The sequence below is a fragment of the Acanthisitta chloris genome, unplaced genomic scaffold (assembly GCF_000695815.1).
Source record: "Acanthisitta chloris isolate BGI_N310 unplaced genomic scaffold, ASM69581v1 scaffold17063, whole genome shotgun sequence".
NCBI lineage: Eukaryota > Metazoa > Chordata > Aves > Passeriformes > Acanthisittidae > Acanthisitta > Acanthisitta chloris.
In genome coordinates this window covers 101,720-117,736 of record NW_008666736.1, presented here as the reverse complement: position 1 = coordinate 117,736, position 16,017 = coordinate 101,720, and the positions used below count along the sequence as shown (strand labels likewise).

Genomic DNA, 16,017 nt, shown 5'->3' with positions numbered 1-16,017 from the left:
AGGAAGGATGACCCTGGTAATTACAGGGCTGTTAGCCTCACTTCTGTACCTGGTAAGATCATGGAAAATATTATCCTGGGAGATATTGAAAGTCAGTCATTGGACACAGCCAGCAGAGGTCATGAGGGGAAAGTCCTGCTTGTCAAACCGTATTTCCTGTTATGACAAGGTAACCCACCTAGCTGATCAAGGGAGCCAGTTGGTGTAATCTTTTTAGATTTCGGTAAAGCTTTTGGTGCTCTCTTTCACAAGAGAGGGCAGACCTGTACTGCTGTATACAACTTCTCACAAGGGGAAGTGGAGGGGCAGGCACTGACCTCTTCTCTCTGGCAGCCAGTGACAGAACCCAAGGGAATGGCTTGAAGCTGTGTCAGGGGAGATTTAGGATTGATATTAGAAAATGGCTCTTCATTCAGAGGGTGGTTGGGCAAGAGACAGGCTCCCCAGGGAAGTTGTCACAGCACCAAGCCTGGCAGAGTTCAAGAGGCATTTGGACAATGCTCTCAGGCACATTGTGTGATTATCAGGGATGTCCTGTGCAGGGCCAGGAGTTGGACTAGATGGACCTCAAGGGTCCCTTCCAACTCTGATTATTCTGTGATTCTGTGATGTTTCACACACAGAGAGAAAGATGAGCATGTAATGCTCCAGGCTTCTTGTCCTGCTCTGTAAGTGCTTAATACATCTCTCTACCATCACTCTAACTGCACAGGGGTTTGGATGGTTTCAGCAAATGGGATTTATGCTTTCAATTGTAACAGCTGAACCTGCAAATCAGTTACTTAAGCAAGTTTGAATGTCTGGGCAAGTGAAGAAGTGTATAAAGTATCATACAGTAAGATGTGCCAGTATTGCATTTTTTAAGAGCAAACCCAGCATAACACTTGCTTTAATGCTTATGACAGCCTCATTCTTCTTTGTTACCTTCTTGTGAGAGAGAGGGGGGAAGATCAGTTTCATACTATGACTGGCCCAAATGTAGAGGTTATGCATGTGAATTCAAGTAAGTGTAAAGACACATGTGCTCTATGCCACAGGACAAAGGAGGAGCTGCCGACACATTACAGCAGCTCAGTCTTGACAGATTCATTGTGATGTGGGTCCTCTGTCTTCATATCCATCATTTCTATGCATTTCCTCCTCCATTGGGAAGAGGAGACTGTTCATCACAGTCAGTTTCCTCGCTGAGGAAATACATATTTCTTAAAAGGTGCTAGAAATAATGATTTATAGGTAATTGGGGATCCGAGTGACCCTTCACCTCCTTATTCCACTCAGACCATTCTTGATTGCTAGGAGAAAAAAACTAGTTACAAAACCCTAGAAATTGTTGCACACTGGTCCCTGCACCATGCCATGTCACTCTTTACTGTACTCCAGGTCTACAAAGTGAGCTGCCCTCAAGGCTGGTGGAAAAAAGGTAGAGTTCTCTAACTATATGCCATATAATGAAGGCAATTCAGAAAAAAAAAAAGAACCTGGATCTCTTTTATGTCTTATTTCACTGAGTGACTTTGGGTTTCCTATTAGAGAAAATGTTGGGTACAGTAGTACTAATATAATCTGTATTAGCTAGAATTCATTTCCTATTTCTAAAATGCCTCTTTCTATATTTCCAATTGACACTGAAGCTTCCTAAGCTGAAGAATGCCACCTAACAACTCTACAGAGACCCCAAATTTCCCTTCCACAAACAGGAAGACTGGAAGAACAGCAAACAGTCAGTGTGCAGCAGCAAATGGATATAATTGCTGCAGGGAAGGACAGAAATTCCCTAATACAGTGAGACTTTTAAGTGCTACAGAAGGGATGTTAATATTTTATGAGCATAAACGAGAAAACAGATGTGACATCCACATCAGAAATTGAAGGAGACGGATGGATATCATTACAAATACAGCAGAATTTTGCAGCAGGAGCAACAATTAAGAAGCCCAGTTTAATTTTCTCTATGTCTGTTAATGAAGAACAGTGCTCATAAGCAAACTTACGCACATTTCTTTGGAACTCAAATGCAAGAAAACAACAAGAGGCAAAGAGCAGATCCCAGGTGGTGTGTAAAACTGCTGCTCCACTAAAACCTGCTATGACTTAGGGTAGTTCAGGATCTCACCTATGCTCAGCTTTTGGGAACAATTCCTTATAGCCATCTTTCATTTGAATTCACTTGGCTTTTTGCCACCACTTTAATGTTTGTGTATAATGTCTTATTTATGTCATTGTATTTGCTTTGGAACCTCAATTTACATTAAAGCCCCTTTGTGCATATGAGACATCCTTTAATTGCATCAACATGTGCACTACCTTTTATCATAGGATCCTTACCTCCTCCAGTGTACAAGGCAGTTTGTACTCAGGAGGCAAATCAGGCTCGTCCAGCACATGAGAGGAGAATAACCATGATGTGTTTGAGATGGCTATGAGAGATACAGGTAAGCTGAATATTCTGTATGCTTCTCCCACAGATATTTTAGAATAATGGGATCCCAGAATGGTTTGAGTTGGAAAGGACCCTAAGGATCATCTTCTTCCACAGTCCTGCCATGGGCAGGGACACCTTCCACTAGACCAGGTTGCCCTATCCAACCTGGTCTTGAACACTCCCAGGAATGGGGCAGCCACAGCTTCTCTGGGCAACCTGTGACAGTGCCTCAGCACCCTTGCAGGGAAGAATTTATTCCTAGTATCTAAACCTACCCTCTTTCAGCTTAAGGCCATTCCCCTTTGTCCTGTCACTCCATGCCCTTGTGAAGAGACCATCTTCAGCCCTCTTTAAGCAAAACTTCTCATATGCAGTTGTTCCCTGAGTGTTGCTCAGGTTTGCTTGGATAACTGGGACTCTGGATCTGAATTTCCAGTGATGATGAGCACCAATGTAAATGAGGTTAGTGAGATCCATCTTTTGAACTCACCTTTCTATTAATGTACAGAATTGGAAAAAACAGGGCCCAAAGATCACAGTGAGTGCTCAAAAATGGTTGCAGATATCTTTTTAATGAATTTGTATAATAGTGTTAATACTCTTTGCTTGATTTGGGTTCCCAGGGTTCTGCATATGAGTTCCTAGTTTGAGGAGCACATGCTCATATACCACGTGAGTGAGAGGAAGAACCATGAAATGCGGGGATAGTTTTGTCTCCAGGTCAGGGTTTGAAGTGTCACCAAGAAAATAAAGTGAGGGAACAACCAGAACAAGGACATCATTAAGCAAATGTAGAAATAGCAGCTCATTTAGTGAGCACAAGCCACCCTGCTCTCGGTGACAGAGGAGCCCAGGGTGGGGGTGAAAAGAAAGGCTCCATTGCAATGATTATTCAGGAATGGAAGAATTCAGATTGCACAGGCATCCTTTGCTTTGGCACCTCCAAGCTTTCAAGCACTCAGCTCTGCAGTGCTTCTCACCACATTTTGTGAGGGTGGTCTCTCCCTGGATGTGCACTGTGGACTGTTAGTGAGCAGAACGTCCGTACGTACAAGCTGCTCTCTCTCGTGTGCAATCCAAAAGACATCTGCTGCCTTTTTAACACCTTCATATGTAATGACCCTAGGGAGGCAGCTCCTCAGTCAGGACAGACTAAGGTCCTGTATCTGTTTTGCTGATTGCTGCTGCTTTGTGAATATGCTTTTGTCCCTCTAACCAAACTCTTCCATTAGAGGACTGAGAAACTAAGGTCCTGCAGCAGTGCCTCTGAGTCCTGTTCATATTCTCCCCAAGCCAAATCAAGGCAAAGCTAAGCAAAGACATTTTCAAATTTCAGTTCAGGTACCTGTGACTCTGTCCTCCCAAGGACTGGTTTTAAAAACATAAACTCTCCTATCTCAGCACATGTATTTATACAACTGAACCCTTGTTTGAGATGAGTTACTGTAAGAAAAATTCATATTTTTATAACAAAGAACATCATTATTTTCTCCCCTGTATTTCTCCCCTGAGATTTAGCTCTGTCTTTTGCTTGGTTTGACTTCTTATTGGAGCAGTCTGTTAAAGAAATTTTGCCAAATTTCATGCTGACCCTACTCCATTTAAATCTCATGGACCATAGCAGCAGCACAGAGACTTCTCTCCTTACACCCAGAGAAACTAGTTCAGCTCTACTAGCTGACTTTTGGGAGACCGACAAAGGCACTTGGACATTCTTGTAGAGGGAGAAGTAAAATCCTGCTGTGTTTTGCTAACTGCACCTCATTGGAAGCAACATGATGGGGGAATTAGGTGGAGGATACAGATGAAAGACTGTGTCACAGCTCCAGCACCAAAGAGATGGGAAACTAAACTATCGGAAGGGAAGCCCAGTGGGAATTGCTGGCAAAATCTTCCCATGAAACTGAACCAAGAGATGGAAACAGCCCCATGATGGATCGATCAGGACAGAGTCTGGAAGAATAGCTGGGTCAAACCAGAAATAGATTGACATTGCTGAGAAGGTGTGTATACATATATACATATATATATATATATATGTAATATGTCTATGTGAGTTGGGGGTTAATGAGGGAAGGAAGAAAGGGTTACCCTTGGGAATATAAGGACTGTTGTCTGTTACCATCTGCTTAGAGCAGGACACTCCTTTCTTCATTCATTCATTTAATTTTCATTCGTTCATTTAACTGCCATTCATTCATTCATTTAAATGACTGTATGGTAAATAAAGAGAAGAGTACTGTGTCAAGAAAACAGTGTTTGACGTGTTCCTGTGGATTAGCTACCTCACTTTTTTAATATCCTCGGAGCTGAAGGGCTCTGGCTGCCTAGAGGGAATTGAGCTTTTCACAGTGAGGCCATGACACATCTAGGCAGGAGGCAAATTCCCTGTGGCAGAAGGTAGCAATTCAACCCGTGAACTTGGATGGCTGCAGCTGAGAGCTGGCACTCTCTGTGCTGTGGTACTTCTGTGCACTGCCTTTTGTTCTGATGGTTTTCAACCGCACATTTTGTTTGTATGTCCTCTGCTGCTCCAAGTTAATCCTTGTTATTTTGGAATGGGAGCTGATCTCTCACTTATGTGGCCTGTTACCAGGACTGCTGTACCAAGACAGTCAACAAATATATCACAGTTCTTATCAACCTGATTTAAGTCTCATCTGCCTCTGTGGGCAATGCATGTGACCACTGTCAACAGGTTCTATTTGAAATAAAAACAAAAGTACTTTAAAATAATTTCAAAAATTAATTGGGTGAGAATACTGTGGGAGAAAACAAAAGGTCAGAACATTTTTTATTAATCAGGCTTCATTCAGCATTCCTTGCCTTTTTAAATGTGATAACTTCAAAATCCACGTAAATGTACATACTGATTCTTAAATGATGTGCAAATTCAGGACAAGAATACAAGATGGTATTCTTTTTTTCTCTCTGTCCTGAGAAAACAACAGTTGTCCATCTTCCAGTGCTGAGAGTTCAGTCTCTTTTTTTCTCTGCTGCCATGTTTTCCTGTATTGAAATTACAGGAAAGTCCAAAAGACCCTTGTCTAGATGGATTAAAGAAACCTGATTTGTCTTTCATTACTGGTCTTAACTCCAGGAACTGGCTATTGTTCAGCATTTCTGGTTATTTTAATTTCCCTCTGAAAAGCTCTGCTGTGTTCATTAAACCTCATCTGATGACTCACCATTCTGTTCCTGTAAGTCACTCAATCAGTTAAAATCAGAAACACAATAGCTGCCATTTCACATTAGACTATATGTTCTTGCAATAAAGTCTAGTTCTGGTGGTAATTAGCACCTGATGTTTATGGAGGTTTAAATGCTGTTTCATATATCATGCATGAGCTGACTCCCAGATCACTGGATGCTAGTTTGGGGGTTTTTTTAAACCAACAACATGATTTCCACTGTGTCTTCAATGTACCTACACAACTTTACCCTACATTTGGGATTGTAAAAGCTTTTTAAGATTATAGCAAGCCTGAGTTTAAAACAGCCAACACTGCAGCCTGGAAGAAAAACTTCATGAATGCAAAATTGTCGTACAGAGAAATAACTTCTTTTAAATTACAGAAATAACTTCTTTAAATTACTGTAATTTATAACCATGTGCCAACCAACTTCACACAGTGTCTTTAAATAGCTGAAGAACACCAAGAGACCATAGACAAATTAACTGCTTCCTGGGGAAAATCCTTCAGAATACCATCAGGAGAATTTTATATCCAGTAATCCAATGTCTACTTAAGGTCCACTGCTGTGTGCTGTTCACATGCAATATGCAGAGTGTTGGCATGAAAGTGAAAAGTAATTTCTGTTTTAAATCACCTGTGTTAATGCTGTGGGTCACTTGAATTTAAGCTGTGAAGCTCTCCTGGAATCCTGATGTACTTATTTGGTGATTTGGCCATTTTAGTGAAAGGCCATGTCTAGTTCTCATTTGGAACAGAACAGGCAAGCAGATGACACACTAGAGATCCATCATGACTCCAGAAACTCTCCATGACTCTAATAACTATCAATTACCGGAACTATGATATGCATCCCAACCTTGAATTGACAGGCTCTGCAGCTCTCCAGGAGTGCCACACTGCCAATCCAGGTGTTACTGAAGGAGAAGGGAGGCATTTCAAAAGGTGTAAGCTGCTGCAGCAAATCAGAATTCCCATTTTCCTTCTCTTCTAATACTGAATGAATGTCTCAGTTTCACATCAATAAACCCATCACCAGTTCTCCAATTGCAAGGCTGATGGTCTTCTTTAAATAATAATTAGAAGGGGCCACTTCTGACCTGTACCATAATTACCAATTGCTTTGCACAGGAGGTTATTCGAAATCAGACTGTATCTGTAGGGAGTATCTGGGAGCTCTGTGGGCCTTGATTTCCTGCCTGTGAAATGGAAACTTCTTTCAAAATGTTGTTAGGTAAGGAGGCTGTGAGACGGTGGGTGGCACAACCTCAGGCCACAACTGCACTTAACCAACCAGAGAATTCCTTTCCAATATTTATTAAATGCCCCTGTGCACTAACACCAGCTTCTTGCATTCAAAAAATACCAGTTTCCGATGCAAACACATACAGTGTGTGTCTTTTCCTTGAGCACAGTTAATATTCAGACACCAGAAAACAATCACTCACCATCTTGATGGTTACCTGAATCGGCTGGAGACTTGCTGCGGCGCATGGGGGCTGGGCTCTTCGCGGAGCTCTTCTGAGGGGTGGGAGAGGACTTACTGCCTGTGGCAGCCGCAGGGCTCCCCTTCATCACCCGACACTCTGGGGAAACAGACAGTGACTGTGGTTATGTCCCTGCCTGCTCCCGCTGCCTACAGACACCAGGCATGAAACACCCATGGGCAGCTTAGTGCTTTGTCGCCAAAGAGCTGTAGAAAATATTCAAGGCAAGGGAAAAGCTGATATCGTCACATTTTCTCCAGAGCAGAAAGGAGACTTTTTAGGGAGAGGGCAAAAAGAACATTTCTGGTCCTCCAGAGGAGGTGCTGAGACAGTGTGGGTCAAGATCAGACTGGTTTATGCAGTGCCCAGCTCCAAACCTGTGTCTTGCCAAACATTTTCTGCTCTTCCCCTTGCCTTGGTTCTCACCATCTAATGAGTATGATGAAAATGGTCAACACTGGCTAAGAGACGAATCAGGCCAAAACCAGTTAATTTGCTGTAATGCTTCACAGATGAAGACCTAGTAGTAGGAATGGTGAGTGCAATTCATGCAGATGCAGAAAGCCAGCAAACAGCTCACAGCATGATGTAAAGTCTCCAAGGAACAGATGGGACATCTGCCTCAGGAGGCTTTCACCCAGCCTGAATCAGCCCCTTCTGTCTCAACAAGCTGCAACTTTTCAGATGCAGAAAGCAAAGAAGACAAAATGGTTTTACAAAGCACATCCTCAGTCCTGGCCACTCATCCCTTTCAGAAAGGTTTGTATAAACAAGTCCAGCAGATTTATATACTTGAAGACATGAGCAGATGAGAACCCCAACTGTGTTTTCTTTAAAAAGAAATTAGGCCAGGAAGAGTGAAAAATGTAAACATGATCTACAGGGTCCTGCAGAAAGGAACTGAAATGCTAACAAACCTCTGTGTGTCCCAGGATTTCAGGCATGCCAGATCTTCAAAACCAGGGTGTATTTACATTGGGAGCTAACAGAAAAAGAACATTTCACCCCTCAAGTTATTAACTTAACCTAGTTAAGAAGAAGGCAATAAAAAGGGGATTTCCTTTTTGTCAAATGTTAACTGGTCTCACCTCATCTCCAACAACAGCTTGTCCTTACCAAGATGTGAAAAACATGTCTTTTTTACAGATGTGAATTACATGTTCCACACACAGTTTTTCTATGGAAAAGTTCAGCTCAGCTCCACATGCATGGCCTGCACTGAGGACCCCCTTGACTGGATTCTCCAATGGGAATCAACTAAGGCAGTACATAGCAGATAAATACTTGGTCAACCGAAAACAACTTGTCTGACCTAAATGTATGTGTTATTTAATTATGTATCAGTATATCTTTGAAAATATAATTGCCCTAAATTTTTCCCCAGGCTTTCCTCATTCTCAGACAGTCAAGAGTCTGTCCCTTCTCCTTACGGATGGTTTGCAAAACAGTTTGGTGTTAGGTCATGCCATACAAGAATATGAGGAGAAGATACCCTGTGCTCCAGGGATACTGCATGGCAATATTTAAACCTACAATGAGCTTATTTCCTCTCTTACTAAATGATTTTGCAAATTGTAAATCAAGGATAGAAAAAGTTGTGTGGGTTCTTTTTCAAAGGTACTTGACTTCTCACAGATGATGTCACAGTAAGCCTTGTAGAGGTCCAGCACTAATATAGCCCCAATTTTTAATACATGAAGAGCAGTAATGATGGGGAGGGGAGAAGGTAGACAATCCCTCCTCAATACTCTAGAATATAGTATTTTCTGAGACACTGTGAAATAGCCACTGGGGAGTGTGCAAATAACTGCTCCTGGTGTTAACCAACCAAGCCAAAACGTGAGGAAAAATCCTCTTCAGCCACTGCAGAAGTCATATTTTTCAAGGCTCTTGCATATTAACATAAAACAGTGCAACATTTCAATCTTAGAGCTCGACTTGTTGGTCCAGACATAGGCACCAAATGCTCTGTGAGATACACCAGAGTACAGCCTCCCTGGAGCACAGTGGGTCTCCTGGTGCCCTGAATGATATCTGTCAATCATATATTACATGGGTATCCCAGAAACCAAGGGGGTCTCAAAGGGTGTCAGGCAGCTGTGTTTAGTCATCTGAATTACTCACTAAGAAAAATAAACCTAAAAAGTAAAAATACTTCATGTTGAATTTTTCAAGAGCTTTCAAATTGATTTTTTTTCCCAGGGGAGTAATTCCTTGAAAACCCAGCTTTGCCTTTTCCAGCACAAAAAGGCTGACTGAGGAATTCCTGCAGCTCAGTCTTTGGCAAGTGTCAGTACACCAAGGCAACCACTGAGCATTTGCACATCTTGACACAAGGCTCTGAAGGTGGAAACCTGACTGTGCTGAAGTTGGTGTAAACAGGTCTCTAAACATCACTGGGGTGTGACATTTCCATGGGCTGATGCTGAAACCAGTGGATACAAATGGGACAGAGCAATGTCATCTGGAAGGTGCTCAGCAACAGGGATTAGAGGGTGGAAACTGTGGTGGGCAGTCAGGAGGAAAAAGATGACATAATCCTCTCTTATGCTATTTTGCATTTTGTTTCCTGATGTCCTGCCAGAGTGAACATAATAACCAGCAATCCTGGTGCGTGTCATCCAAACAAGCAAGAAAATGTTCCCCGTGACAGAGAAGATTTTAGTAAGTGACATTTGTCTGCAAAACTTCAGGATTTACAGTTCTCCTTGCAGCATCTGATTTATAGCAAGGACGGATGATGAGTGTATAGCAGGAAAATACTGCTGGCTAACAGCTCCTCATCTGCTTCTTGTGAGATGCAGGGCACTCCTTCTCCCCTGAAAATACCACTGGGAGCTGCAGTTACTTGGTGCCTTCCCAACAACAGGCTTAGCTTATTTTGCTAGAGAAAGTCAAGCTGGAAAATTGAGTAGTAACCAGGAGTGTAGGCAGAGGGCTGGGCTTCCCATCAAGTTGTCCTGCTAGGATTGCATCCAAACTGTTTTACAGTGTGGAACTCCTCATGGAGCTGACTCAACTGCTGAGTGTAAAAAAAAAAAAAAAAAGAAGTTCAGGTTACAGATTGCTTCCCCAGCCTGACACAGGCTTTATTCTCTGTCTGCAAAGTATCAGCTGAACCTTGGAAACATTCTTTGAATTGCCCAAGACCATCACATGGGTTCATCTGGAGTACACAGGTCAGAAGCACCAGCATGAAATAAAATCAGGCTTGCAAAGGAGTCATCAAAACACGATGTTTGAATATTAGAGGCTGCTTGACTTCCTGGCATACAGCAAAAACCCTCTTTGGTCCTCAATGCCAAGCCAGATTGTAGCATATAGGGTAGCATGGGGCTTATGCAGAATACCCAGAGCTTTGAGAATTGCACCTAAATGCTTTGAGACCACATTTTCAGTTTAAGTGGTGAAAATGACATTATTTTCCTCTTGCTGCACTCACTGGCACCAGCAGACAGTGTGTGCTGTTGGTGGATACAGTTGCATAAGGGTGGGTGGCAATCTCTGATATTCTGTGAAATCAAAGACTTCATGGCTTCATTGATCATAGAGACTCACATCATGACAGACCTGTGCTTGCAATTGTAACAGGGACAAATAATGGTGCTGTCCCAGTTGTGTCCCCCTCCAAAGGGAATTATTGCTCTGCCTTTTGAATCAGCAGAAGAAAGTGAGACTGTGATTACTAGTTTTAACTGTTGCTTGTTCCCATTTTTTAATATTCACATATGTACATAAGGATGTTTAGTTCTCAAGAAAATATATCTATATGACTGTAACTGAAGAAAATTAAAAGGATATATTTGAAGTAAGTGTCAAATGATGTAGGAGTTGATTTATGCTGACTTGGGCTACCTCAGTCAGTATTTGCCTGATTATAATATCTGCTGACTGGATAAGTATCACAAAAGAATGTTGAATTCCAGGTACTGGATCTTAAAAATCAGAACAAAAGCATGCAGCATTATTATCTGTTACAAGCAACTGAATGGAAATCAAATAAAACCACAGTGTGGGTTTGGTGTTACCGCTTTCATCCAGAGAAAAGTCATCCTGTGCATAGCGGAATTTTTCTGGACCACAGGCGATAAACACATCATCATCCCCAAAGAAATCGTGGAGACAGGTCACCTACAGAGAGAGCAAAGTCATTCATTTTATTTTTAATTGGCAACAGTCTGATGCAGCTTAGCTTTAATTTAAACAGAAGGGCGCTGCCTCTCTGCTGTTCCCCCCATCCCATGCTAATTCCATCCTGCTCCCCATAAGGCTGGTGCACATCACGGAAGTTCTCTGGGCAAGTCAAGTGTGACAGTGTAATTAAAAAAAAAAAAAAAGAAAAAACCCCAAACAACTACTTCACAAATTCTGTGAGGTATGGCATTTCCCATCCATTCAGGAGCTGACAGAATACATTAATCACCCTAATGAATGACACAGCTACTTCTAAAATAAGAAGCAGAGGTGCCCCTCCATGGCAGTGACACCACTACCCATGCTGGGGAGTATATTAGAACCTACAGAGCCTAAAAACTAAAAAAAAACATTAAGAAGGCAAAGAGCTGCTGGGCACAGCACAGGTACAGAGATGTGACTCTTCCTGAGCAATCCTGATGATAAATTTTAAAACCAAATGGCTCATCTGCACCATTGAAGGAGAGCCCCAAATATCAGTGGACAACTTTCCCACCCAAGCACCATTTACATTTGCAGATTTACTGCAGATGTTGTCTCAGCTTCTTCCTGCTTTTGCCCCCCAGACATAGCATGATAAAGCACCCTCACTGCAGAACTGCCCATCCCACCAAAGGCTGAGTGGTGGGGAAGGCAGTTACCAGATGGGAGAAGCACAAGAAGCCAGGGAGGGGAGGTGTGTGGCAGCTGTGAGTGTGGGAGTTCTGCCCTAGGAACAGCTTTGGGGGAAAAGGAAAAGCAATAGCTTCAGTCACCTGAAACTTCAACCTCTCTCTGGGGACACCACAGGAGCAGAATGTAGAAAGCTGTTTTAGATAAAGCGAAGACAGTCATGCCAGCTAGCAGCTCTGAGTGCTTTGCTCCTCTTTTTTGCTATCCTAAATAGGAGGAAATTTTATCTTGCAGTACATGGAGCTCCAGACTGTGCCTTGCCTTGAAGCATCAAATAGAAGCAAAGCACAAGATGTGGGAGCTCCAGATCCACTGATTTAATCAGAGACCTGATATCTGAGAGTTTGGAAATTTGAAAATGCAGGCAGATTGCTGGATGCATTCCAGAAGGAGAAAAGTTTAAAATGCCATCAGGCTGGGAGCTACTCCGTATATTCATTTGGCAGAGATCTGTAATTCTCCCTACTGCTCTATAGCAGATGGACTTGTTTTAACAATATCTAACAATATCCCGACATCCCAGCCATATACTGACCAAATATTCTGCCAGGAGGAGCAAAAATGCTCATCTGCATACACACCAAAGTGCAACATCTATGGCCCAGAGGTGCAGCCCACCAGCCACACATCTGAGCACCCAGAGGAGCCCAAGGTGGTTTTTTAACTTACATTTTTTCAGGAGACCATTCCAAGCAACTGCAAGATTAGCACTGACATTTGTACTGGAGGTATGAGGCTGAGAGCTGAGGCTGATGCCCAGTGTTTGGCCATGTCTGGGCACTGGGGTCTCTACAGAGGGCAGATGCATTGCAAGGGACTGGAGAGAGCACTGGAAATAACCATGGGGAAACTCACTGGAGGCAGAGCTGAATTTCCATATCTACTGATCTCTTTGAGCTGGACTGTGAAAAGTTAATTTCAAGCTCTAATAAATCAACTATAAAGAAGGCTTTTGGCTATCTTAATAAGGCTCAGTATTTCACACTGCTTAATATAATGTATAATTAAAGCATTGCCTATGTGTGCCAGCACTGGTTACAATGCCAAACGTCAGTGAAAAGCTTGACTTTCACATGGGCATGACTTTCAAAATGGAGCAAGCTGAAAGCTGCCATGGCTTTGATCAAAGTTAGAATTTTCTTTGCTAACTTCAGTGAATTCCTATTTCTGTTTCCCTAAAATTAGACTGAAAATAGTTAACGTTATCTATAGCAAATTCTCCCCCAGAAAAGATGACATTTCAAACCAGCACTTGGTATTACAGTCCTCCCCCTGAGGCTTCGTGGCACTGATTCATTTGCAAATAATTGGGTTTGGCTCAACACACAAGTTCCTATCTGAATGCTACGCACTACACTTATGCCATGGAAAAGACTCATGAGTTGCTTAGCTCCACTGTGCAGTTAAACGTAGTGCGTGTGTGATCTAAAGCTAGATCACAATAATTTTCCAGCCTTTTACATAAGATCAGAAATAATCCACAGGTGCTTTTGTTGTCTCCAGGTCATACGTCAAAGTGTATATTTTGTCCTTGACTCCCACAACCCCCACAAGCAAAAAGAAAGTCCAGGTAATCAAGAAAACCTTCAGATTGAGGGTCCAAACACAATGGAAAATTCCCAGCACACCCAAGGACAGAAACCTGACTGCATGTCAAGCAGATACATTTGCAGTTCACTTTGCTGCATTCTTGTCCCTTCAGACAGCAAGTTATTATGTATATGTTATAGTTTTATGAACAACTGGCTGGATAAGCGCTGGAGGCTGGTAAAGAATTAGATAAGCTACTTGTTGAGCTCCTAATATTCAAGAAACAATAACTTCTGTATTTGCCTTATTTGTTCCTTTTTTGTTTCCTGCTGTAACTTGCACTATTAAGAACTCACCACAACATAGTAGCAAATACAGCCAAACCCAATCCCACTCTCCTTAAATAGTGCCAAACATTGTAGAATTCAGAAAATAACCAGTGTCACATGTTATGCAGTCATGGCTATGTTGCTCAGGTTCACCATGTGTGTGGTATTTTCTATTTACCTTTTGTTTATTAAACTTCAAACTTTGATCATTGCTGTATGTCCCTGAAACATGTTCCATATGGATTGCTGTCCACAGAAACTCGCTGGAGTAAATTTTCTTTGTGAAAACATGTGACTTAATTGCAGGACCTGACAGCACCAGAGCCAGCTTGTCTGAGTGGTGCACAGAAAGGAAACCACCAGGAGAAAGCCCTAGATATGTCCATCCCTGAAGGACATGGAGCTAGGCAGTGGGACCATAGGCTGTTCTGCCAGGGTAACCGGTTTGAGACCTTATTAGCTAGTATGGAATATTTAAGGGTTGTTCTTGACAAGCAAGGCCAAATCTCTACCTGCGTTAATTGTTTTAGGGTTTTTAGTGACTCCTGAATAACCTAATACATCTTCTTATCTCCATTCTCGTGTTTTGTCAGTCAAAAATAAATAAATAAAAATAGTACAAGTCTTCTCCCATGTAGTGTGGACTTTTTGAAAGTATATCACGGAATCACAGAATGGGTAAGGCTGGAGGGGACCACAGCAGCTCATCTGGTCCAGCCTCCCTGCTCAAGCAGGGTTTAGCTTACTCTATTAACCACTATTCTAATTATATCAAATAATTAACCTGAACACCATGAAAACCCTGAAAGAAAATTCACATCAACAAAAATTCAGCCCATCTGAAAATCTGAGAATAATTGGTTTTAAATGCTGCATTTTGCACTTAGCTATAAATTTATCATAGCACAAGACAAAACCCAATAGTAGCCAGCGGCTACCTGAAATGGTGATTTTGTTGGTGACTGTTATCATGAACCCTTAGCAATGGCACCAGAAACCAGAAAAATAGGAAGATTTGCCTTTTTCTGTTTCTAAGTCTACAAGCATTTTTTGTTTATAACAAAAACTAAACTTGTGTATATAATTACAGTAGACAAGATAAAGAACATTGATTTCCAAGCATGCCTTTGTTTAAAGGAGGATAATATTTAATTTCAAACACAGGATTGAAAGGACAATATTGACTTAGAAAGGATCATATGGCATGAAATATTTGCTCTCAGATTCCTGTAGCTTAAGCAATTTCAATGAAGGAAATTAAATCTTCACATTCCAGTCGATGAGGCACAAATTTATTTCTTACAGAATCATTATTTCTAATAGATTTTGATGGTAACATTTTTCTTTGTGTCAAGGTTTGATTATTAAAAAAACTTTATAAGATATATAATATGGAAGAAACAGAAGTTGATAAAGATTAACAGAGATTTTAGGGAGTAAAAAACTGTTTGCAATTCCTTAGGTTTTCATTAAGTGTGGTTTCTTTCCTTGTTAAATGAAATCCTTCTCTGCTTATAAGCAGTGAAAAACCTTCCCTGAGAGGACAATATAGCTCAGATTTCCAAGAGGGGATTTCTTCAGTGACAGTCCATTAATGTCTGCTGCAGCAATTTTAATTGCAGAGGGAAAAGCTACAGCCATGTGAGAGCTGCTGAGCCTTCTTCATTTTAATACAGCACTTGTAGAACTAAGCATTTTTGAGGATTTTAACAAAATGGAGCTCTCCTCACACATGTCTCTGGATGTGAGCTCGCAGTCTGCTGAAATGCCTGTGATGCTACAAATATTCTGAGTTCTCCTGGAAAAGGAGCAGCAAATGTAGGATCTACCCCAGCACAGCTCTGAGTAACTGGCTGCTTCTACCATCCTCCAGGAGGCAGCAGCACTGTTTAGAAATTGCAATTTATTAATAAATGAAACGATTTAAAAGGATTAGAAATAAAAAGCCTGAAGACTTAAGCCTTAGTCTGAATCACCCACCAGCACAGAATCTCCTGTGCTTTACACAAGTGTTGGGATTGCCCAGCTCCTTTTGTTCCCTTTGATCACCTGCAGAATGCAGTGTTCCCTCTGCCTGCACAGCTAATGGGCTGCCCTCGCTGTCACTCTCTACAGGGACCAGTACAAACAAGGTCACAGCAGTGACAGAGGCTCCAGCCACATTTCAGTTCCTTCCCTACTGGATTGAG

The 16,017-nt window shown here is 41.8% G+C and overlaps 1 protein-coding gene across 1 annotated transcript in view; it reads right to left on the bottom strand.

Annotated features, from left to right (window-relative positions):
* The window catches only part of DCX (doublecortin), a 70,885-nt gene that overhangs the window by 4,485 nt on the left and 50,383 nt on the right, over nucleotides 1–16,017 (bottom strand). Inside the window, exons 4-5 of the mRNA XM_009072259.1 lie at nucleotides 11,132–11,234; nucleotides 7,065–7,202 (exon numbers count right to left, since the gene is read on the bottom strand). Coding sequence (XP_009070507.1) covers nucleotides 7,065–7,202; nucleotides 11,132–11,234 — 241 coding nt within the window. The remainder of the gene's footprint in view (nucleotides 1–7,064; nucleotides 7,203–11,131; nucleotides 11,235–16,017) is intronic.